The sequence below is a fragment of the Podarcis pityusensis genome, assembly GCF_964106645.2.
Source record: "Podarcis pityusensis genome assembly, chromosome: 5".
Classification (NCBI taxonomy): Eukaryota; Metazoa; Chordata; class Lepidosauria; order Squamata; family Lacertidae; genus Podarcis; species Podarcis pityusensis.
Genome location: NC_138032.1, coordinates 36,497,940 through 36,524,557, shown reverse-complemented (window position 1 = coordinate 36,524,557; position 26,618 = coordinate 36,497,940). Strand labels below are relative to the sequence as shown.

General features: G+C 40.1%; 1 protein-coding gene across 8 annotated transcripts; it reads right to left on the bottom strand.

The window, feature by feature from the left end:
• Positions 1-32: 32 nt before the first annotated feature.
• CEP63 (centrosomal protein 63) lies at positions 33-26,605 on the bottom strand. 8 transcript variants are annotated; one of them, XM_081007284.1, is made up of 15 exons: positions 26,507-26,605; positions 23,754-23,810; positions 21,592-21,769; positions 19,825-19,920; positions 16,463-16,588; positions 13,150-13,263; positions 10,747-10,980; positions 10,345-10,490; positions 8,344-8,463; positions 7,764-7,878; positions 6,714-6,911; positions 5,065-5,130; positions 2,894-3,099; positions 2,351-2,633; positions 33-524 (listed from the first exon to the last, which is right to left on the bottom strand). In XM_081007284.1, exons 2-15 carry the CDS (start codon positions 23,783-23,785, stop codon positions 366-368), a joined length of 2,073 nt encoding a protein of 690 aa, XP_080863410.1. In that variant the 5' UTR covers positions 23,786-23,810; positions 26,507-26,605; the 3' UTR covers positions 33-365. The 8 variants fall into 8 exon arrangements, with proteins under 8 accessions (XP_080863410.1, XP_080863413.1, XP_080863416.1 ...); XM_081007287.1 differs by having other exon boundaries at positions 21,592-21,766; XM_081007290.1 differs by lacking the exon at positions 26,507-26,605 and adding an exon at positions 26,252-26,494.
• Positions 26,606-26,618: the final 13 nt, after the last annotated feature.

Genomic DNA, 26,618 nt, shown 5'->3' with positions numbered 1-26,618 from the left:
TCAGCAACATGGGTTGTAACGATATAAGAAGATGGGTTAGCTGTCATTTTATTTATTCACATGGATATATACATATAAAATAGATTTATTTTCTTTTACAAAAAAAAGCACTACATCATTCCCTCCTGAAAGTCACTGCACACTCTTGCGCAGCAGGACTAAATAAGGCATCTAGAAAGTAGTGCAATTACTGCCCCCAGACAAAATGCTTTTCTCCAGACAAACTTCATTTCCTTGGTTTCACCACCACTAAAACCAGGAAAAAGAAGAGAAGCCCCTTTCTAGCTGCTGAAGGCTCCCTTGGTCCCCTTCTTGATGCATCTTATATTAAGCCAGCTTTCCAATCCTTGGGTCTTGAAGCAATGTCACTTTTGGTGTTTGAACTGCTGTATTGTCATTTCACTCTCCTTTTTCAACTCCTCAATATGTGCATCTAAGCGTTCTAAGATATGTTGAGATCTTTCTTCTTCCTCCTCCAAGAACTTGACAGCAATCGCACCAATGTTTGTTGTAGGCAACGGGCTCTAAAAATAAAACATATATGTTGAACAGGACTCAACCAGAAGATTATTTCTGGCCTATTGCTACATTTTACTATTTAACTGCATCTATGGATAGAAATCCCCTAAGCAAAGCATCATCTCAGCACTGTTGGTATATATTTAACCCTGAAAAATGTGAAAATGTTGGATTATATGATATTTGACTAGTATTTGGCTTACACCATCATCCAAACATGTTAACTTGGCGATTAAATCTCAATTATTTCAATATAGTTTGCTTTTAAGCACACCCACCCACCCCCTAAGCTTTCATCTATTGAGCTTAAATTGGGTGTGATGAAGTTGTACATTAGAAATCATGACTGAAAACTCTAGTAATTATTATTTGCCTTTAAAACACTGAAGTTAATTCAAATATTTTTAGGATTTCAAGTCACAGAAATGGGGCTGACTTCTGATTAAACAAGGTTAGGATTGAACTGTAAGCCTTTCATGCTCCCCTCAAGATTCTCAATATACCTCAGCAAGCTATGGTCAAGGAGTCACATCTTTCAAAAATAAAATTATAGGGTGGAATTCAATGTCACACACTTCTAATCGTTCTGTCTGCACAAGTATTTCAGCTTGTCAGACAGAATGAACCCCACCTCTCCTCCCTCCGCATGTTCTGGGGTTTCTCCCATATGCCCTTCAAGGCAATTTTGGGGTCATTGCGGGTGGGGAAGCCTTGTTACACAAGGAGAAGTCCTTAGTTGAGTTAAACCCTAAATACACAACCAATAGAAACTGTATAAGTGTAAGAGGACATATGCTGCCTTTTCTGGAGCTACTGTACTAAAGACCTACATTGCACCTGAGTGTATCAACAGCTCATATTATAGGAACAACTTAATATCAATGTTTCAGTTTTCTTAATACTAGACATTGCAGGCACCAAATCCTATTCCACCCACTTCAGTGTGTCCTCTTCCACATGGTTCTCCATTGCAAGAGCTACCATTATAATGTCTAAGGCCACAATCACACCACACAGTCAAAACATTATACACAGACATGATGTCCCCCATAATTCTGGGAGATGTAGTTTGTTAAGGGTAATGAGAGTTGTTAGGAAACCTCTATCCCTTCACAGACCTACAATTTCCAGAGTTCCCTGTGAAAGGGGGTTGGTTGTTAAACCACTCTGAAAACCTGTAAAGGGACCATAGCTCCCAGAATTCTTTAGGGGAAGCTGTGACTGTTCAAAGTGGATTTGCAGTACTTTGAATGTATTGGTGTGAATGTTGTTTACAGCTTTCCTAGGAGAGAGGTAGGCATGATAAAGAGCTGCTTATCCATAGAAGGGATTGCAGCATGCCAGCAACGAACTCACTTCTAGCGCAGCGTTGGCCAGTCTCACCGTGCCATGTGTGTGCATGCAAACCACTAGCAAAGAAAGCACAGAGAATTGGGAAGAAATGATAGAGAAGTAAGACCTATGAACAAGCCCTCCCTGTTCGCCCATGTTTTCATCCAATCTTAAGCCCAGGCTTTGATAAGCAGCAAGTCAACTGAAGAGGGGCAGTGGAATCCGATTTGGTCTGCATGGAGACAAGGAACAATTCAGCTGAACTTGGGACACCCCTTTCTATGCCTCTTGTCAACAAGCTGCTGCCACCTGGTGTCCTACTACAGAATCCTTGCAATCTTCATTTGAACAGAGGTTTTCTGGCATTTGGAAGACTTTTTCAAATAAGATTTGTCTAGTCTCAGTAACACACACATCAAACATTTGTGGTAGTGGTTTTACATTAGGCATCTAATGGATTCTGCATATAACTTGGTGTGACACTTTGTTTCATGCTTACCAAAGATAGAAGTTCTTTCTCATTCTTGCCTAACATATAAGTAAATTCACTGTTTCCATGTGGCAAGGAATCTGATCTCAGAAGGGGATCACAGGACAAGGATTCAACAGAGTTGCTCCTGCTAATCTGGGGTGACAGTCCATCAGCTGTACTAAAAACTCTTCTGGTTGACAAATGCTGCACCTTTTGAATTTCTTCTTCATAGTGCTGAACAGTCTTGTCATATTTATCCTGAAGTATACTCATTTCTTCTTCATGCTTACACTGCAGCTCTTGCAGTCTCCTGAACATGGATTATTTAAAAAAAAAAAATTCACTCAATACAGACCAGCTCTTCTCAGCTGCAAATATTATGCAAGAACGTTTAGGAACAAACTGTTTTCAATTCCAGGGGGGGAAACACATGCAGTGCACAGAGACTTCAAGGTGTAACAGCAGAATGACTCTTCAGAACTCCATAGTCGTCAAGCTATACTAGGATTTCAGCCATTGTAAACAATTCATCAGAACAAGAGAAAAACCTGTTGAACACATAGATCTTACCTGCTTTCCACATTCTTTATCTCAGTCATCTGCTGCTGCATCTGCTGCATGATATTCTCATATCTGCCCTGAGACCTGCGGGACGAGGCTTCCAGGCTGGCTTTAGTTTCTGCTAGTTCTTTCAATAATCGCTGGTTTTCAGACTCCACCTTATTTAGGGCTTTGGTATAACTTTCCTGGAATTCTGCCAGGGGGGCACTTTTTCCCTTAAGGTGACAGAAATGCTTTAGTCAGCGCTGCTGTGTTTGTTCACCAGCCCAGCTTTCCCTAGAAAGTTTGATTTTGTATTGCAAATTTAAGAAGTAAATTTTCCAAGTCTTCTACTAGGAAAAAATCCCTTCAGAGCGTAAATCAATCACCAGCTGTCTGAATGAGTCTACATCTAGAAAGACCGAACTAATCAAACCTACATAGGTACAAGCTTCCCTCATTCATCTCAATTGGGTGTGAACTTCAAGACCAATTTGTGATCACTTAAACGTCAGTCACATTAAATGTGTTCCAGCTGCATAGCTCGCCACTAACACCAAAGCCAATGGGACTGCCTGCTTGTACCTGGATATACAAAAAATCTCCTGACACTCCATTCATTTGAAACCGCTGTGTGATTAGTGTATTTGCCAACTGCAGAGAAAAGCTTAAATAACCAGCTGGGACTGACCCCTCTAGAGTCACGAGTCCACGATCCATTACCAAGAAATCCAACCACGCATGCACACACAGATCAGAGCGTAACTGATGTCAGCTGAGAAACACTGAGCAAACACATCCATTTTTAAAATATCAAGTTTTTAGCTCAGTAATTTCCCTTAGTAAGATTATTTAACTCAGTCAACCTCTACCCAGTCTCCTTCACTTCCCTATTCTAATCAGCTTGCAAGAGCTGCAACATATCTGCAAATGCTGAGATGTCCTTCAAGATTTTCAAGTGAAATTTCCTTCTGTATTTTCAAGTGGAGATGCAGAACATTATCAAACCTGTACCATTTGTTTCTCGTCACATCAAAACATTGAAACACATTTTATAACATGTGATCTAGATTAATTTCATTTCAAAATATGAATACATTTGTAAACTGAAGAACAAAATCAAACTCAGAACACCCCCCCATGGAGGTTGTAGGGACATAACTCCCACCCCTCTATGTGGAGGGCTATTGGACTCATGAGCTGCTGCCCTGTTCACCCTATCTGTTCTAAAAATGAACACATGAACAAGGAGATTTTCCAAAGTCTAGGGAGATCCCATGTTCAAACTAACACAGGATCAATTTGGTTCACTTCTCCCCATAATGACAAAAGTGGGAAAAGAGATGGAAGGAAGCCCAAGGCTCACACGTTGCCTCACAAGGTACAGAAGAGACTGTGTGTGTGTGTGTGTGTGTGTGTGTGCAATGTCTGAACAGCCAAATTATCTCACTTGATTATAAACACAAACCAAATTGTATTCTTCTTAATACCTACTAAAATTAAATGCCCTAGACAAATCTTCACTAGTATTCAATTTTCAATGTTTTGTTCTCAAATGCTTGTTTTCTCCAGAGAGCTTAAATTATGGGCTGGGGTGGGGAGGGGCACAAGAAGACACCACCCTCTGATATGCCCACTTTAATCACCAATATGAGACAATTCTGTCTGCTGCAGCCATGTGCAGAAAACAAGTTCCACCAGCTCAGCAACATTCATCAGGGGAAATCATGTGCAACAGTGTTCTTATTACTGAGAAGAGACAGCACAATTTTTCTGTGACAATGTGGATGGGCTTCAAATTACTATAACTATGTGTAGGGGTTCAATCAAAACATTGTGTGGAGCAGGCTTTGAATGTCAACATTTATTGCAATGTTTCATTTTATACTCTCCTTCACTAACATTGCACTGACACCTAGTGGGCCCAGAAAATAAAATATACATAGTTCAATCTGTCCATCTTTCTATCCTAACACTTAGGATGTTTAGTCAGAAGTAAGTCTCACCAATTTCACTTAAACCCCACTGTGACTTAACCTGCAAGCTTCAGTATAAAAATATCAAATCACCTTTCAAAGCTTTGTATAAATATATGAAAGATGCACTTGCCTGCGCAACACACACAAAAGCCAAGTGTTTTCTAGAGAGACTACAAGTGCACAACACTTCAAATAGCACATCCCATCACACCAGACACTTACCTTCTGAAGAATTTCTGAGAGCTGGTGATTGTCTTGCTTAAGAGATTCCAACTGCGACAAAACAGCCTGAAGTGACAGGGTGGGGGATGGGGAGAAGTTACCATTTTTTCCTGTTAGTATATTTCACATGGAGGAACCATACAGCCCATAAACTTGTGCTAATCTGAGAATTGCAACCTTAATCTTAGCAAGTTTCTAGCCCTCTTAGCTAACTCTGAAAATGTGGTGCCAATACAGCTAAAGGGTCTGGAACATACATGCAATCAAAGAAGTGTCATCCCACAACATATGGTTTCCTCTAATGCAGGGCTCACCAACCAGGCACCCATGGGTGCCATCATTCCTGCAAAAGCCTTCTTCATCAGTAACCCACAGGCAGGGCCCCAAGACTCTGATATTTTGTTTTTTAAAAATAAGTTTCTAGCCATCCTAGGAAGTTATAAATCAAAATGTACAGGCAGCTTTCTATGCAATTTCTCTGAAATTAGCCAGCCTGGCTACTCCCAGCTGGTAGTGGTTTTTGCCAATGAACACATGAGAGCTGTAGTTCATAAATGAGTTGTTTGGACACCAGGCAACAGATCTCCCTGGGGTCCCAAAGAGCAGCTGTTTCCTTCTCTCCTTTAGTGGCCTCTCTGCTTCTGTGTTATTTTTGAGACCTCAGACTTTCCATAGTTTGCCTTTTCTTTTTCCCTAGTAACCAAGTGTGGTGTTTGCCCATTCTTTGGGGATACGTTTGTATTGGGGGAGAGAAAGGGTTAATAGGTTGACCAATAAGAAAGCCTGGGGGTGGAGCCTACCTGATTTTGAGGCTCAGCCCAAGGTTTTGACAGTTAGTTTGGTTGGTTCTTTTTGGGGGGTAGATAGAGGAGTCAGAGTGAGTTAGAGACAGGGACATGATTGTGAGGGAATAGACTGACAGCTTTTCAAAAATATTTTAAAACTTGTTTGTGTTTGAAATAAACTTTAATCTTCATTGTTAACTCTACCTGACTGAGACTCAATACTTCACCTGGGAACCCTGCGTTTTTTCCACAAAATTGGTGGCAGCGGAAGAATATAGTAGTGGTGTGCAGGTCAATAGTCCGTGAAACAACTGGGGGCTGTGTATGAACGCCACACCAAGCTACATCTTTTCTGCAGTGGGTTCATCTGGGATTAGGTATGCCCTAGAAATTATTATTTTTTCTAATATTAAATAATCTCTACTCCTCTGCCAAATGCAAATGTGAAAACTTTATGAAAGAGGCTTAGGCATGTCTCCTACCTGCAGAGAAGCTAAAAACCAGGGACTCGTTAAGAATTCACTGCATAGTCTACTTATAGTACAATGGTATACATGTGTTTAATGGGGCACTTTAGGCTATGGGTTGGAGTTGGCATTGGGGAAAACCAGACTTTTTGTGCCTTTAACAGCTGTGCGGAAAAGGCTTAGCCTTTTCCAGTATGGAAATACAATTATAGAAAAAGCTTCACCATGACTGCACAAATTTTTTGTTATGCCACCCCTCCCATGGCAGGCATGTTGTGACTGGTGCCCACAGCATTCTTTCAAAATGCAAGATGTGCCCATTGCTCCATAAAGGTTGGCAACCCCCTGCTCTAATTGCTATACATCAAAACATTTTGAGGGATAACAGCCTATTTACCCTGTGCTCCACTGCCTTCCGTTCTGCTTTTTCAATCTCCATTTCTAGTTGCTGCTCCAAGTTTAAAGTACAACTATTTGATGTGGCAATTGTGATGTCACGCTGGTGAAGCTCCCGTGTTAGCTGAGCAACCTCCTGCTTCATTCCTTCTAACTCACTGTTGTGACTCTGTTCTTTGTGCAATAGCTGCTCCTTCAGCTAGACAGAAACATATACAAAATTTGCAGTTAACATTTCACTGATTATCAGAAATCTCAGTATACTAAGCTCTCTGGAAGCACAACGTCCTCCAGTTGCTCACTACTTAATCCTAGTGAGCAGCACTGTTTCATAATTCATTCAGTACTAATGCACAGTGTAATAGTTCTGCCTGTATACATTGATCTTCTGCATTCTTAGGGCAGTTGTATTTCATTGAATCAGGGGATTAATGATAAACTAGCAAATTACCCACAAGTGGACAGGCAAACTGAATTATTCACATTATAACAATGCCCCCTGACTGTTCCTGAGCTTCTACTGCACACAAAAGTGCAAATAAGACAAGTATTTTTAAAAATATTACCAAAATGCAGAGGTCAGAAGAGTAAAGGACCCACTTTTTGTCATCAAAAAAGGTGATAGGTGCCAATAGTCAAATTGTAAGCACCATTTAAAACTAATGCTGAACACAACTGAACACTAAAAAAAAATTGCTTTCCATTCTATATGAAATACTCACTGACCTAGCCATTGGACCAGGCTGAGCTATTAAACAAAATTGAGGGAAGGACTTAAGACGCAGAAACTGAAGAAGCTGGTTGTTGCATAGTTTGTTCCAATCTATGGACAAAAAAATCCCTAAAATGAACATCAAGCCACATCAGAGAAAATTCTTAATACACAGATGACATCTAATACATAGACAAAACTCAGAAGCAACCATTAAAAACAAGGGTGCTTACTAGGTATAATGGGGTTTTCAGTAACAACATTGATTCCTACAGTGCTCAAACCTATTTTAAAATGATATATCACTGCACATCTTTTATCTGCACAAAAGACCCTCACCTTTTTTATCTCAGCATTAGCCTGGCAGAGGTGTTCTTCTGTCAGCTGCAGCTCCCGGCATTTCTCAGTTAGCAATTCACTCAGCGGGGCATGGTTTGCATTTGCAGAACCCAGGCTATATTCCAAAATGGTACAAGCACAGCAAAACACAAAAGACTTTGTAAACTATTGTAGCAAGTCACTACAGAGAGGAGAGTGGCAGCCATTTTGCAATTATCTGAGCCCCCGCAAAAAAATCTGATGCACAAATCCCACTGAGCAACATCCAAGTTACAGAAACTTTTCCTTGGTAGCTTGTTGCTCACTCAACAATTCAACAGTTGTTGAGAAGTTGTAATTTTAGTCACCTAGCAAGCATATATGATTCTTAGACCTTTGTATGAGATAAAAATGTCTTAAATTACAGTCAGGCATCTCCAAGTAAGGATGTCCTATTCATATAACCCTAAATAAATGACTAAAAAGTTTAGACATTTCTAAGTCACCATTAGAGCCCGCTGCTACAGTAAAGATGCAGAACTTATCTTCTAAATTCAAACTCATTTGTAAAGATGGATAAATTTCTGCAATGATCATCTACCTGCCCTCAAGATGAATAATTTCAGGATGATGTAGCTGCAAGTGTATGTTGTCCAACTCTGTCCTGCTACGATAGATTCCATTGGCTCCTTCACTGCTCTGCAGGCACTCTTCCAGCGACCTGTACAAGAAGACATGTGAGTTCCTGAAGATTGTAGCCTTTGACATCCAAATTAAATCAGACACACCAGTTCTAGTAGATGTGCAAACGGACCCACAACACAGATGGATATTGCAATGCTTGTTTCTGAAGTGCTAAATATATGATTAAAATAGATAGTAGTACCTCAACTCTGAATTAAAAGCACTTAACATTCAATGAAATATTCGTGGAAGAAATAATCATGTTCGCCATCAGCGTTGCAAACGAAAAAGGGAACAGCACAGCCCTTGCATGTTACTCACCTTAAGCTCTGGCCAGGCAGAGCTATGGCCCAGTTCACATGTAATGCTAAGCCAAACCAAACTAGAAGGGAGACTGTGGCAATATTGCTTCCCCACTGGTACTGCTACTGCTACTGTTGTGATATGGGCCATGATTTGGCTTAGTGTGCCATCCGAATCAAGGTTCATGGTTTGTCTCCTCAAAACAAACCACAAGCTGTAATTCAAAAACAAAACTTGGTTAAAGCTTGTGGTTTGTCTGAAGGAGACAAACAAAGAACCTGGGTTGGACAATACACTAATCCAAATCATGGTTCACCTTGCATGAGGACTCAAGAACAAATGAAGCAGCCACACTCTTTTCCGGGAGACCACACATTTGTTTTCAGCAATGGTTTGGCTTAGTGTTACAAGAAAAGCAGGTCAATTAGTTACTACTGCCTTTTTAAAGCTTGGAGCAGTAATTTAGGGACTCTCAGTAGGTCGTAACTATCAGTCACAAGGATCTTACAGTTTAAAATGGTGTTCCAGGTGTTAATCGGTAAGGAAGGATGATGAGAAGTATGACTCTATTCTAGTATTATCATCCACCTTACAATTTCTGCCCAAGAAAAGTGCTCAACTTATGAAAGCCAACATCCAACAAGAGGGTTTTTTGGGGGGGAGGGGGGAATTGAAACACTTTAAAGTCATACAATAAAGCAAAGGTCCATATATCTGCTTGCCAGAGATGATCTGGTGACTGACTCCATCCTAGTGATTAGGATACACAACAGGGATAAGCTTTTGCCTCCTTCCATACCATCTGAGAAGGGGAGAAGGCTAATTCTCACATTTGTGCTAGGCTTTGAATGTTCTCCAATTACCTCAAGTTCAGTATGTTGCCAAGAGACAAGACCCCATCCCCCACGTGAGATGGGGTCTATGTCAAACACAAGTGTCCTTGCTTATCAAGGCCAGTCAAAATTTGTGGATCCTTGAAATATAAAAGGAACAAATAATAAGACATTCAATAAATGCATTTGGCCTGGCTGAAATTTCACATATTTCACTGGACGCTAGTACAAAATCCTAAAAGGAGCCAATGTGTACCCTCACAAAATGTAATTCAAAATGCATGAATTTACTACGGTGGCAATTTTTAATTCAGAGAAGTAGGATTGGTGGTGTAGAGAATAAATAACCAGAGGCATTATTCTACTATTACAAGAACAAACAATTAAATTTAGCAAGTGTATTTGTTAACCTACTGAAGCAGTTCTCAAAAGGGAGAGGTAGGTTATGGTAACTTCCACTGGATGTTTTGACGCCTCACTGAAAGCCTCTCAAACTGGCAACAGTTAATTGACAGTCAGTTAAAAATATAAAATCTATTTTCTCTTTCTCTCTCCAAGAAACATTTAGAAAATCCACCTTAAATCATGTTGTGGACTGATATAACCCTGTCTTTTTCCTTTTTTTAAATAACGTTTTTAGCAAATGCTGAATACTAATCACTATCTATCTTCAGTTGGGTTGAAAAAACAAATGTGCTACAGACTTTTCCTAGATATCTAGGAATATCTAGGTTTCAGGCAAAGGGCATAATTTGGGTATGTTTTGATGCCAAGACCCATACCTGACAAAAGCTTCTTTGTTTTGCAAGGTTTCCGTTAGTTTGGACACTTCCTTCTGTAATTGTTCTTTATGCATCTGTAAGTTGTTAATGAAGTCCTCCTGAGAGAGCAGAGTGGCCCTAAGTTCCATCTTTTCTTCATGTAGAACCTTCAGAGGAGAAGATGGAAATTAGTGATGCAAAGATACAACAAATGGGATTAAGATTTTAGAATAAGCAAGCTATTGTGCTTGTGCATATACCCAAAGAAGAGGACAACTTGGAACAATCCCTTCCCTATCAGACATTGCTTCTCAATTAGGCTCAGGATAAAGCTGGGAGGAAGCCTATTTAATTAGTGACTTGCCAGCCCACTACCATTACAAGCTGTATATTAACCTGCTTCCAAGCAATTCACTCACAGACCTCCAGTGAGTTCCGGGAAACTTTCAGCTCATCTAGTACTCTTTGATGTTCCTCCAAAATTTCCTGATTGCTAGAAGTTAAATCATCCACTTTCATATTCAGCCTTTCCACTTCCAGTTCATTGGCACAGATAGTGTCATTGGCCCTTTCCAACTTGCTAGTTAAGTGATGGATTTCAGATTGGCTCGCCAGCTCCACAGACTCAAACATTTGCTTCCGGCTGGACAGTTGAGCCTGTAACACAGAGAGCACTGTTCTGTTAAACTCCCCATTCCTGGCATAAATGAAATGGGTTAGGTTCTATTTTTGTCTACTTATAGCAGTGATCACGACACCACTTCTGGAAGAAAAGAGCAGCAAGAGGTTTACATGTCCAACTTCTCCAACTGCAACAAAAGTTTCCCAAGAAATATCACTTTTTCACTTATTAGATGGTCACTATAACTGATAAAGGGAATAAAGACAAACATATGTTTGGAATCTGCAGACATAATGTGTCCTGTAAGACATACATACAAGTTAAGGGATATACATACACAAAACCATTTGTGCAGGATGGCTTCCCCACTGCATAGGAAAGCTTTCAAACTGAGAGTTTTAAAGCAACCTAGGCATGCACTGTTTTTAACTGAAGGTATCCAACCAACTTATGTAGGGTGTGAAAGTTTCCAGTATTGTATTTTTCTGCTTTTAGAAATGCATTGTTTCACAATACAAATCAAATTGGTCAACTGGAATGAATATAAAGCTAGTGAAATTTAAGATGGAATTTGTAATTATTTTTTAGGCAACAAACCCTTAAAAATATTTATGCACACAGCTTTTCAAGCATGCTAAAACTAACAAAATGCTTTTGAGTGCCTTCATTTTTCCACTTTATAATCTAAATAATGTAAGGGAAGTGTATGTAATTGAGTTTCACTTCTTAAAATATTTACAAGCATTCTTATCAAAATAATTTCCAAGTAAAGCTCTGAATCTCTATGAATGTAATAAACCACTCTAAGTGAACTTTAATTACTTTCTCTCATCAAGTGTTTCAGTTCTCAACTATTCTTGGCTTTCAGAAAAAAACTTTTCTGATATTCATATACCTGTACAATTAACATGTTATTGAGCTCCTTGGAAGATAAAGGTGGCCTATGAATGAATGAAATATTTTTCCCCTGGAAAACCCACATCATAAGCATCCAAGGAGGCAATCCTATTCACCCTCAAGTGTATGTCACATGGATTTTAATACAACTTATTCCCAAATCAATGTCAACAGGACTACTGCATACCTGCAGTTAAGAATTATTTGAGTTATATTAAATATAGACTAGGGTTCTGTCAGTGCAAGGATTTCCCCTATGCCAATGGAATGTTCTCCCCTCTCCTCCCGCCTGCATCCCCTAGATCTGTTCTAGAAGTTCCCTCAACCCTCAAGAACAGATGTGGGAATGGCGAAGGTGGCAAGAGAGAGTGGAAAGTCCTGTTGCACTGGTGGTAATCCTTGCGTGCATCTGCAACTATTTCACCGAATACTGCCCTTTGACTGCTTTGAGAATCAAAATCCTACTACCTGGGTTTTTTTGCTGCCCTGTCACTGATATGACCTTCTAGCTAAGGCTCCAAACAAATCTGCTTTCAATAGACTAAGCCATCAAAAACACAGGCACAGAGACAGCAAGGTATTTGTCTTCAAAAGGCTTACACTTTGTCCAAATACATCTGTGAGCATCTTTCACAAAGCCACTATCAGTGTCAGCCTTAATCCTGTCACTGCCAACTTCTGCCATGCAGAACTTCCACTCAGTGGCAACTGTGGAGTCCATTAAGTGCAAAGCTCCCAGCAAGAGCTTCTTATCAGCAACTCCAGTGTTTTGTGTCAGACCAAGTTTATTCACAGCTGGTACCTGGTGTTAAACTAAGCCACAGCGGCACTAACTCAATGAACAGATTAATTTTTCAGAAACAGCAGAGGCTCTGCATGCTTGCTTCAAGAGACACAAACAGCACAGCTATGCATTAACACTACCTTGGTTACCCTGCCACATAGGAAATGCACCATTTTTAAAAATCATTATTTAAACAGGTTGCATACACCTGGTGGCATGTTGTCTGGCATCTATACAGTTTTGAACAACATCGTATTTTAATTCTTTCACACTGTGCAATTACCCAACCAGAATCATTTTATGGCCTTTCTCCAGCTGGCACTTGACAGCAAAGATAGGCAATTGCCTTCCAGCCACTGTACAGTTTTCAGATTATTTCCTGGCTTTGTCGACATATTGAACAGGACAAGGTTATTCCATCAGGAGTTTCATTGTCATTTCACTGGTAACCTAAATTGTGCTAAGGCTCTGAAGTCTGCCAGTAAGTCCTTTCCAAGGCAAACTCATCATCCGTTAACTCTACCTGAATGAGATCAGACTGCTCAGAAAAAGCCTTCCGCTGTGCTTCCAGTGATGCCACGTGCTGCTGGTAGTGCAAGCGCTGTTTCTCCCAATCTAGAGATTTCTGGCGGAACTCCTGTAAAGACAATTGGTAATCGCTGTTGATGTGGTTGAAAAATACCCACTATCCCAAATCCAGTATTTTCTATCTTGCCCCTATCCTTATCCAAGTCAAGAACCTCATTAAGTACTGTAAGCCTGCAACGTACATGCATATAACTTACGCACATTCAGCTTTATGTGCTTGGCAATAAACAAACAAATAAAAAGGGGGTGGGCAACGGGTGGGGGGGAGACTTTGGCAAATCCCACCCACCACTGAACCCAATGTGTTTTGAGTGCAGTGGTACCTCTGGTTACGAACTCCGCTAATTTGGAAGTAGCAGCTCCTGGTTGTGAACTTTGCCCCAGGACGCGAACTGAAATCACACGCCAGAGGCACGCACACAGCGGGACACCCCATTAGCGAAAGTGCGCCTCAGGATAAGAACAGTTTCAGCTTAAGAATGGACCTCCGGAACGAATTAAGTTCGTAACCAGAGGTACCACTGTATATACAAGTTTGGCTTTAGGTGCGATCCCCAGAATGTAACGCTGTGTATGTTGGGGTCTTACTGTAATCTAATACAACCATTCATAAGAACAATATTTTATTTTGGTTTCCAGTCCATTATTTTTTTATGCCAGTTATTGCTTGTATAGATGTTGGACAAATGCCTTTATAAATCTGAGAGTTCTTTAGAGTTTTGTTTTTCAAAGTGTCTGCCACAGAGACCATGCTACAGAGACCATATAGGTTGTAAGCATGGAGTATACTGTGGCAATAATGATAGGTCCAGAAAAAGATACAGCATCTGAAAAACAATACTGAATTTATCGTGACAGGAAAATTAAGGTGGTCTTGGAAGACCCTACAAAATGCTTCCAGCCAACAGTAGGAAGAAGGCATCCCCAGGTCTTTGAATGATCTGTCATTACACATTCAACTAAGTTTATCAGAACACATCATTATCTCTCAAGGGGTTTCTAAATAATGAACATTAAAAAAAAAACCTGATTCTATCATATCCTGTGTCACACAGTCCTCCGAGTTATTATGCTACTGCAAATATATAACATTTTCCAAATGTTCCAGGTAAAATATATTTTATCTGAAAAAATGCTACACATCCCCTGAATGATAAATTTGTTCTTGTGTAAGCACTATGTGGGATGAGGCTGTGTAGCATGAGTACATTAAATACTGCTTTTGACATAATTAGTAGGGATGGACAAACTTACTCCACAAGAAATTGCAATTCTCTCATTAAGCAATAAATCCCATGGTACAAGCTCAGATGAAATCTCAATTTTTCTGTGATTTCATAAGTATATTTAATTCCTGCACATTCAAAACCACGACAGGAAAAGCACTTTCCTTGTCCATTACCAGAGATTACTTAATTGCCCTCAGGGTTCATCCTCACACACTCTTTTCATACAGAACACCAGAGATTTCATATGTATAAAGGCAATGGTATACATCTGTAACTGTGCCAATTTAATATTTTTTAATTAAAATAATTAACTCCCTAAGCAGCATTTATGTTTTCAAGGCTGTATCTAGTGGGAGACATAGGAAGCATTCTGACTCCATCACTGCTCAACTCACAGTAGCATGGGTTTAGTTCTGGAATGTGGCTATCTGAAAAAAGCACGTGCATACAGAGAGAGAGAGAGAGAGAGAGAGAGAGAGAGGTAGACACACAGAGATTGAATGCACAAGCATTATGTACCAGTATGTGTCATGAATGCAAATTACAAAGACCCCCTGCAAAGTTTCTTGGACCCCAACAATAGAACTATATTGATACATTCCTGTACATACTGGAAATACGCAAAGTTCAATTCCAAGGATAAAATGCAACATAAGGTGCCTGTTTCTCTCATATATTCACACAAACACACCTCTGCTAAATATTACAGTAATAAGGTAGCAAATACAAAAACGTTTCTAAATATTTTTGCAACTTATTACCTATTCATTTATCAAAGAACCTGCTGGCTTAAGATCAGAATTAAGACTCTCTCATATTGGCTCAAGATCCACAAAACTGAGAAATCTGAAGCTGCCTTAACAGCAGACATTGCCCCATGCATTGCCCTGTGATCAGCAATGGTGCTGTGCAATGTTACAAATTGTGCTTCCTTACACCTTGCCCTCCATGCACTCACACTTTTCCTTGGCCTTTCAGGTCCAAATCTAGAAAGGGAGGTTAGAGTGCCTGAGACCAGCCAAGATGCTCCACACTGTCCTGGTCTGCATTGCTAATCAGGGGGTACAACATACATTACCCAAAGTGTGACTGCTAACTGATTGAACAATTAGGCCATATTTCTTTTCAAACAATTAAATATACCTTAAATCAGTGGTTCGCAATTGGGGGTTCACAGACCCACCCAGGGGGTCCATGGCACCATTCACATAACAAAAACTACCATAGAGATATCGAAATTTTCAAAAGTAGGGGGCCCCTGACTTGGCTTTTGAAAAACAGGTCTGCAGTACTTAGCTAATTGGGACCCACTTCCTTAAATAATTATCTAATTTAATACCTTAAATATTTAATTTGCAATTAAATATACCTGTGTATAATCAAATGCATTTAGTTATGCAGTCCAGATGCATATTTTTTTTTACTTCTATAGGGGCAAGAGAATAATTGAAAAATTAATCAACATACTTTTGAAGCTCCCTGTACATATACAAAGACACTAAGCAAATAGCTTGCTTCAAGTCTAAAGCTAGAATCCAAAGAATCATGGAACAAATTCCTCGAGTCCAAGGGTCTTCAGCTTTGTTTCAAATCAGATTTTTACTTTAAAATAAATCCAATTTCAATGTTTAAATTATCAGTTTAAAAATAATATGTTCAAAGGAAATCACTGATTTTTATCAAACCTGTCATGGTTCAGGCTGGTTTCTTGCTTCTGTATAATGTACAGTTGTGCTCTTTAACCACAAATGGGGAAAGCATACTGAACAAAAATAAAGCACTTATTCTTCCACACTTTCTCAGAAATCTGATGAATATTGTGCTTGCCAGTGCTTGTACATCAGATTCCAAAAAGACCATGCAAATGTATATAAAAAACAGCTGAAAACATATTTGCTCAGAAAGCACTAGAGAAAAGAAACAAAAGGCCAATTCATATCTACTCAGAAGTAAGCCCCACTGAGTTCCATAGCTCTGAATTTATGAAATCTGGACCAGGGCTGCATTTTATCCACTTACCTCTAACTTCTTAGTCAGGATGCTTACTTCAGATTGGTCCTCCTCTTGGCTCCTGGAGGGTAATTTCCTTGCTTCTTTCAGTTGTTTCTTCAGCAGTTTCTCATAGCTTCTCTTCAGCCTAGCTAGCTGTATGAAAAGCAAGGCAATTCACAGCATTGTGATTGGTGCTGTAGAGGACCACAGGTTTTCTGAAGCAATATTGCAACTTTGTAGGATACATTTTTATTATGGATTTTCTATTTTTTATTTGGACACTTCATTATTACAACAAATGGAGTAAGGATAAAAATAATACAACCCACAAAAGTAAATATTCCCATTAAATCCCTATTCTAACTCCCTCCAAACCGACAACTCACAAAATAATAAAAGACTGCAAAGCAGAAAATAAAGAAGGGGGAAAGAGAGAACAGAAAGTAGACTGAAGTTATGATAGATCAGAAAATATGATGAAGCAATTGTAAAGAAGTGGGGAGGGAACTGGCAGGGAACTATGAAATATCAGTGTTTTAACTGTTATAGCATCCATGGCATGCATACTTATTCAGAAAAAGTATACATTTAAAATAGGAATCTTGATTTAAGGCAGTCTAGAACAACTCTGGAAATGCTGTAAAGAGAACAGACAGTTTGCAGTAAAGATTAAACTACTACTATTATTATTATTTTCATTTCCATACCTATTTATATTTTTTAGAAAAAAATCTCGCATTAAAACTGACATTAAAACACCAAATCAAACAATCCAGAATAAAACATTACTGAAGAAAGTGAAATATAATGTATAAACTCAAAGCAACATAAGTAACAGGAAACTAAAATATTGTCTTAAAGATTTCAAAATAAAGCATTACGAAGGAGGTAAACTACAGAATGTACATTTAACGCCGCAAGGTTAACAACATTATCTTAAACATTAAAAGAAAACATTATTAAAGGAAGTCAAATACAAGGTGCACATTTAAAACAGCATAATTAGCAAGATAATAAATTATTATTATAAGTACAGAGCGTATCTGCTGCTGGTGCTGCCAATAATGCCAACAGTGGTTCATGGCAGGCGGCAGATGTGGATGCTCAGGTTTGATGACTTGGATCTGCACTAAGAGTCAGTCAAGTCAGTCTCTTAGTAAAGCTGCATGTATTGAGAGGGATATTTTTAGTTGTGGACCAAGTGCTTAAAACTACAGTAATTTTATAATTCAAATGTGGATATTCCAGATAGCAGTACCACTACTCTTAAAAGGGGGCACCACTTAAGAGTAAAAATTGTGACACTACACACTCTAGTGCTAGTATACACATAGACTGCCTTCTGCTATACTTACTGAATTGCTAACACTCTTCAGCCCTCCTGACTGCCCCCATACTGCTGCCAGTCCAGCTTCCAACCTTTGCAAATATCTGCCACTGCACCTCAATCTTGCTTGGCAGAATCCTTACTATCCCCATGGGGGAATCTCCTAAACAAGCACCATTACTCATGCTGGAATGAAAAGACTTCTAAAAATGTAGACAGATGTCTTCAGATTGCTAAAGCAACAGCACAAAATTAATTTTATTTATGGCCTACAGTAGGCCGCACTTGAACCAACTCTCCAGAGAAAAAGGTTAATGCATTACAAGTCTCATATGGCATTTAACTTCAAGCAGCTGACAAGAAAGAAGAAAGGAGGACAAAAGCGAAGGCCAAACATGAAAAGCTGTCACAGCACCCAACTCCTTATAGTGAAATAGCTGCAGTACAGCTAGCCCTTTGTTCCTTATTTTCTTACAGAATATTTTTTTAAAATCAGATTTTGGCTGCAACCATATACACACTTACTTGAAGTAAACTTCACTGAAAACAGCAAGGAAACATATAGGACAAGGCCCCAGGAAGAAAACTGACACAAATTCCCCATGAGAATAATGCACAGAGAAGCTGCTGTAATATAAGCAGTCCACCCCACACAACTGTGGTTTGAAGGAACCATTAGCACAGGGAAAGCAAGATTCGAACTTAATACTCTGAGCTGAGGTGCCCCCAACACACCCAAACAAATTGAAGCTACCAACTGACTTTGCAAAGGCAGCTCAACAGCCATTAGAACGATATACAGTCATACCTCGGGTTACAGACGCTTCAGGTTGCACGTTTTTGAGTTGCGTACCACGCCAAACCCGGAAGTACCGGAATGGGTTACTTCTGGGTTTCAGCACTCACACATGTGCTAAATCACGCTTTGCGCATGTGCAGAAATGCCGAATCGCAACCTGCACGTGTGCAGACCAGAGCTGCGGGTTGCAAACGTGCCTCCCGCATGGATCACGTTCGCAACCCGAGCGCCCACTGTACTACCACCAGCAAAAAGAAGTGGAGCTTAGAAGGCAAAATGTTTTTATCTATTAGCAAGAAAAGATGCCAAAATGAGCCTAGGCTTTAGAGTTAATTAACATAGCTTGTTAAACTCAGCTCTTAAAGATATTTAATAAGGTGGTTTTTCTTAAGGGTCAGCTAACCAAAGGGCTAACACAAATTATGAAAAGGAATGGAAGGGTATGAGATTTTTTATATATGTAAGTGAAAAGTCTACACGATATAAATGAACTAGATATTTGAAAATGCTGGGCTTAACGAGTGTTCTATAGATAGTAGAGAAGTAAAGCTATTTGAGATCTCCCAGTGGAGTAAAACAAGGAACAAATCAAGGTACACATATGATGTGGATAGGAAAACATTGGCCCTACAGATGTTATTCCAATTCCCATCAGCATTGCCAATGGCCAAGGATGATGGGATTTGGACTCCAGCAACAGCTGGAGAGCTCCAGGTTCCCCCACTCTTGATGTACGCCATCGACATTTTCCCAATAATGAGTGGAAATACTCAGCTGTATGTGAACTGTTCTCTTATTAATACCGCTTGACTTCGTTGAACTAAAAACAATCAAGTACTTACTTTAAATTAAACTTTCTCTAAATTCCTGGAAATAAAAGTACGCCATAGAGGGAAAGACTACAAACATTTCGTGAAGCAAAACCTTTTTATGTTTACATCCATGTTAAAACCCACAGTGATTATGTAGAAAATGAACTGCACTTTTTATGCCCATTGCAATAACATAACTGCTGAATGTTTGCATCCATTAAATAGGCAAAACAGCAATCACTGCAAATTCCACAAGTTAAAAAGGGGATGTTAAAAGGTTTTAGGAAGAATTGACATATGCATGATTCAGGTTCTTGTTTTTGCACTTTCATGTGAACTGCATCATAATATATATATATATATATATATATGAGATGACAAGATTATAGACATGGCAATATCATACAGTAACCTACAATATAAAATAAAAGCTGGACTTGAGGAGGCTCACCTCTTCCTGGACTTTTTGTAACTGCTGTTCATATTCCATAGTCATATCACGATTCAGTTGTTCCATCCCTTCTAGTCGCTGACACAGCCTTTCAATCTGAAAGCCACCAAATGTCATTTGACCAACAGCAGAAACCCTCTCCTTTTATTTTCCAACTTTTATGGGACAATGGAAAAAGTCACTAAAGTGAAGAAACTGTGAAAATCATCCTGTACAGCACAATTAAGGAAGGGTTCTCTACACGTTATTTTCCTCAAACTTTGCTACAATGATCTCTCCACCACAAATAAGTGGTTGAGTCTACCCAAGTGTAACAAGGAAAACAGAAGACCACTGATTTGGCTGATCAATGAAATGGGATAGAGCAAGTGTCTCTTTTGCCCCTGGCATGTTCTAAATTCCCAAGGTGGAGAGAGGAGCAAGAACACCTGAAAAGCAACTCCATTTCCCTCCCAAAGCAGCAACAATCTACAAAACTGAGGAGGTAGCACATCTGCCCACATTAACATTGATTGGAAAATGGAACACAGGTTATACTTTCTCTCTTGAGCCAAGGTAGACACAGTGTGAGGTTTGGAAATAGTGTCAGAACAAGCTTGTGCTGCTCCTAGAAATTGTTTGTGCTCCCAAAGGGAGGCCTTCATTACATTTTAATAAGCCTATAATTAGCCTATTCAGAAGTGAGATTAATAGGCTGCCACAATAAGGAACTCGAAAAAGAATGCACTGTCTGTGCCAGTTATACACAGTAACAATGAAACAATTGCAGAATAAACCCAAGATGCCGTGTCACATTCTAAAGAGGAAAGTAAAATTTAAACCAATATCTGGAATATAATATATTATGTTAAACAAAATAAGAAGGCTTGGTTCCTATCCTGGGAGAAAGACAAGGCAAGCCTTCCAACTCTCCTGGAATATTCAGCAGCTTTAGATACATCAAGTGTGGTATCCTTCAGGTTCAGGTATCCCAAGCAGGAATTTGGGTTACTGTTCTTCAGTAGTTTCATTCAAGAAAGTGATGCAGTAAAATATTGCTCTGCCCCACAACTGTGTTATTACACTGTGCTACAGGGCTTCATGTGCATATAATGCATATAATGTGGCTATAGTTATTCACACTCTGGTAGCCTCTTTTAGACTTGTGTAATGAGTTGTACTTAAGATTGTCGTTGAAGGCTGAAGAAATGCTAGTTCATACAAAATTATGTGGAAAAGATATTGACTGAGGCTAATCATTAGTTCTGGAAAAACACTGGCTATCAGTCTGCTTCTGAGCACAATATAAAGTTTTTAAAGCCCAAAACACCTTGGGACCAGAATGCCTGAAGGATCATCTTCTTCAGCATGAATCTGCCTGAGCATTAAGCTCAAAGATCTTGCTGTGAGGTCTCCCCATGCCTGCCCCAGCCCACAAGTGAGATAGGTAGTGGCCATGGATATAGCCTTTCCTGGGCTGATGATGCCATTATGGAATTCTCTCCCTCAATGAGACTTTACTGATGCCAAGCCCAACGTCACCTTTGGAGCCAGGTGAATACATTTTATTTACTCCAGATTTTTTTAGAATTAGAATATTTTACTCCTTTTTTATGCTGAAGTTGTAATGCTAGTCTTTCAGGATTTTTGATTCAGCATTCATAAACTGATAAAAGGATATAGGAAAGATGAGAGGGGGTACAACTTTATGCAGTGAAACAGCCTACAGTGAAATTTCAGAAAGGAAAGCATAGACAAGTACACATCGCACCAAAGCTATAAAAGTACCTCTTTACATTTCTCATCCAATGCATTCCTGAGAGAGGACAGTTCCTGCTCTCGCACATCCAAGCAGGATTCTAGTGCCCGGGTTTGAGTTTCCCATTCAGCTTTCTTATGAGCCACCATTATGTCTATCTGCTTCATCAGCTCCTGTAGTTCTGCTTCACATGAAGTCTGGAAACTTCTATTAAAAATAAATACATTATCCTCATCCCTTATTTGAATGCTGTTTTTCCATGTTAAACCATGCACGGTTGCTTTAATCATGGAGCAAATACCGGAGAGAGATACCAGGTAAGCAAAGCTTTCTTTCCTTCTCTCACTCTCTCATACACACCATAATAATCAGGCAATGGTAATACTTCCAAAGACATCTCTTCTCCTGGATCCTTTTATTGCCATGCTAAGAGATGGGTTCCTCCAGCCAAAAGCACTAACAGAGAGCATGTAACGGGGCAATGCAATGTAACTTGAGCATACAATGACTGCCCACAATACACTCACAAGGATAAAAGCTGGGAAGCTGCATAACACCAGGGGTCATATTATTTTTTAAAAATGAAAGTGACCAGAAGGGCTTCAGCTAATTTGAATTTATCAGGCTTGGACTTTGTGGTCCACTCCAAATCCTAAGCACAACAACAAGGAAGTGTTAAGTGGAGTTTGAAATGCCTCATTTTCCCAAGAATGTCCAAATATTTTTGCAACTTGGCAGCTTTTCTATAGAGGCAAAAATTCTAAAGACACTAACTTTGTGGTTTTAAAACTTCACTTTGTTGTGCCAGGAGACCAGAGAATAAGCCACAGTGATGCTCAGAATTGGGGATTTTACCTTAGGGTGTAAGAAGTTGCTTTTTCCTTAATGAGGCCAATAACAGCTTGGCCAAGAAAGGAAGCTCCACGGTGCTGTAGCATTGGACACACACACACACAAATATGCAAGCCCCTCCTAGCCATCCCCCAAACCCCAAAATATCAAATGTTAAAAACAGGAGTGGCACTAACATTTAGAACTTGGCAACTTGTTTTCACACATTGTTGATACATTATGAAAGTGCTGAGTATTTTAAATCATGTTTCACTATAGGTCTGCTTTGTTTGTTTCAAATATGTCTATGTTTACATCTTTCATTTTACAGACTGCATCCTAACTACGAGTAGATTTCCCAGTATATGCTAATTAATTTCAAGGTTTATGTTAAAGGTCTGTAAACTACTCTACAGTAAAAATATTAAATGTATTTGTTATGTAATGGAAATCATGGAGATCTGCACATCCATTTGCACAATTTAATCTGTTTTTAAGAATTGGGCTATCAAAGGCTTGTGTTATTTTAGTGACAACTGAGGTGGCTGTGGGTAAATGGGAATGATAATTAAGCAAGGTAAAAATAGGACCGATGCTTTGTGAGGGATTGCTGGACAACAGCCTGATCTCCTGAAAACATGGGTTACATCTTTGCAGTTTCTGACCCTTCCAAAGACATGACTGACACATAAGGAAAATATGTTTGTTCAATAATAAAAAACCAAGATTCTTAGGGTGTCAAGTTCTGTGTAAGAAAGCTGAAGAAACACAGATACACTGTCCCTTTAATGAAAACAACAAGATCAAAGAGGAAAATATGTTCTAGAGCAGGGATGTCCAGCTCCCAGGAGATGCAATCTACTCCCAGGGGGAAAAACTGGCAGTGATCTACCGGGGGGGGGGGGGGAACAGACCAAAGTTGTTACTAAACGTGACTCAGTGAAAGACCAAGGGGGGCAGAGACATGATTCTAAACAACGCGAGCGGTAAGGATCCTGCGATCAACCACGATCACCCAGGAGTCGACCTGTCGATCGCGGTTGACTGGTTGGGCCCCCCTGTTCTAGAGGATTTCAGGAAGAGCAGCTTCATAAGCACATTCTGGAAGCTGTAGCTGCTATTTTTCTGTCAAAATGGTAATACCCACCAGAGAAGAGCACAATTCTTTCACATAATGCTAGCAAAACAGGAGCTGTGAACGCAATTATTGTGGAAGTAACTATCCTATCTGGGACTCAGAAGAAACTGACATGTGAAGCACATGTGCAAACCCATCTTCCAGGTTCAGTGTAATCTATGCATTTGTGTAATGTATGCATCTGAATAAAGCCATTAATAACTAGTACTAGTATACACATACCTGCCCTGTATTCTTTCTAGCAATGCCTCCATCCTGAAATCACATCCTTTAGGGCAGCTAAAAAAGTAAGCAAAATAAAGGTTATACCACAGTAATTCATCACCATGTCCAATCTGTCTCTAGGTGACTGCAAAATGTGAGATGTGTCTGACAATTGAGAAAAGGAAAGGTGAAGATTTACACAGTTTACTTTAAGTATGCAGCGAATAGCTGTCACTTCAATAAATTTGTAGGCCACATATCAAGCACCTTAAGCACCTTATAAATGAAAGATAAATTGCAAGATAACAAACCAGAGTTATTACTCGCTTGCTATCTGGATTTTGCAAGTGCTTTAGTAAAGTATGTGGATTGTTTCCGATAACAAAGGGATTACATTGTTGCAGATTACATTGATATAAAGCCAAAAGCCATACCAATTATATGGGCCTTTCTACATAAAAAGCTTGTTTGCAATTTTTTTGCTGTATTTGTGCCCTGCTCTCTTTTAGAGCATCAAACATAGAGTTACGAAATATTAGCCATCCAGGTACTAATGGGTTAATCTTCTGGTGGAACTATTGAAAGTGATGAAAGCCATTTTAGAGAAAAAAAGATCCAGGGTGAAAGATTCTGATGTGTGTATCCTCTGTATGCCTGCCTCAAGGGCTGATTTAATAATGTAGGCTAAAACCCAATTAAAAATATACCCAAAAACATACTTACATTATTTTTTAAAATAAAACTCACTCATTTAATATTTCCCCCCAGAAAGCTTAAGTTGGAAAGGTCAACTTGTGAGCACACATGAGGGAAATGCAAAGATCTCAGATAAGAAAGTTGAGCCACTTCTAGAGACTGGTAAACACTGGCGAAGGTTCAACACCTGGAGAGGCAAGGCATACTTCTCCACATCAGATTGCTTGAATTTAATGTGTGGAGAAGGGTGGGAAACAGGATCAGGCTGACGGGCAATGATTATGCCAGGTGACTGACAGATGGGCAGTCCCCCCACCCATCTGGGCCACCAGACAGATTTTATTCTCCACCCCTGCTATAAACATAAAAGGTTTTGTAAAGTTTCTCACAAAGATGTGTATTGCTCCAAGGTTTTCTGAGTGACAGCTACATGTTTAAAAGCAAATTTATAAATGTAAGCAATATATTACTGCTTGTGAAACTCAGCATCTTTTTAAAACAAATGCAAGATAGCTATTGAGCTACATACGGTAGATTTGTGCTACTCAACTTGAGTATCTTGCTGTTCCTTACAAAGCCACCCCCCCCCCATTCTTTTTTATTCAGTCTGACATTGTTCATTTGGGCATAATTCTAGGTATGTACACATATGGCTGTTGCTGAAGTCTCTATTTTTGAAGCTCTTAAGTAGTACTTTATATTGCAATAATAATTACGCCTGATTGTAACACAAAAAAGAAAAAATGTCGCCTCAGATGTTATGTTATCCAGGTTTGTTTCAATGAGATGCTTAACACACCCATGCAATGTATAAATATTGAAGAATGGGCTGTTGAGTATCCTTTTCCCATGTAGACCATGTATGTCTATATATGTATGCTATATGCCTAATATGCATGCTTTAAATAAATTTTAAAGTACTGCACTTTTCAGCAAACCTAGCTTTCCTGCTGCTTTTAACTGCTCGTTTCATGGTGGTGGTTGTATCGCAAGACTATCCCAAAAACTTCTGTGAAAGGTGGTATAAAAAGCCTTAGACCAGCGTTTCCCCAAACTTGGGTTTGCCGGCTGTTTTTGGACTATAACCCCCATCATCCCTGACCACTGGTCCCGACAGCTAGGGATCATGGGAGTTGTAACTCAACACCAGCTGGAGACCCAAGTTTGGGATACGCTGCCTTCGACAAATAACTGATGTGGGTGCAATACGACAAAAACTTTTAAGCTGCAAGGTTTACAGCTGCAAGCAGTTAAAAGGCCTCAGGTGAAAGGGGCAGGTGGTAACAAAAGAGTGTTAATTCAAAAACACATCCAGAGTTAAGCACAACAAAGAAATGCTTTGCTAAAACAAGTATCTGTAAAATCAGAAGCACAAGCTGCTTGGGAGTGAACTGAACGGTGGCGCTTTGCTTCCAAACAAGTAAGTGCAACACAGAACTGGGCTGCAAAAAGCTATAAAACACGGGCTGAACTGCTGCAAGCAGGGCAGGCAAAAGGTCGCCAACGTTTCCCCCTGTTAAAAAAGGGTAGCTTGCAGCAAATGGCCTCTGGCCACCATTGAGCTGGAATTTGCCGCCTCCGACTGACAGTGGCTCCTGTCCCTCGAGGAAGAGGAGGAGAAGAAGCTTTTCAGAGCATGGAAGTAAAGGGCGCTGTTGTTTCCCCCTGGCAAGGTGCTGCTTTCTAAGGGCCGACCTTGGAGACGAATCTCCACTCCCAAGTCGCCACCGAGGGCCAGAGCTCCGCGCTCCCAGCCGGCGGAGGGCAGAAGCGAGGAGGCAGTTTCGCGCGTGGGTCGCGTGCACACGTTACGAAGTTACCTCACAGGCGCGCGCCGCGAGGGAGAGGCGGTTCTGCTGCCCGCGAAGCGCCAAAGGCCAACGAGGCGGCGCGCGCCCGGGTGAAGAGAGGAGAAAGAAGGGATGCCTCGCCAATCTCCAGTCACCCGGCGAAAGAGAAATGAGCCCGCCCGATCAACGCCGCGGCAGGGGTAATGGCCGGCGAAACAGAGTGTCGAGCTTCTCTTCTCGCGCCGTCTCCCGCGCGAGCCACTCAGCCACGCCCCCACCCGTTACCTCAGAACTTGGCAGTCGCTTTCTGGTTCGTGACTCCCGCCCGCGTTGTTTGGGTAAGACTAGCGACGCTCTCTTCTTTTTCTTCCCCCATCTCTATGGGTTTCCGGCTTCT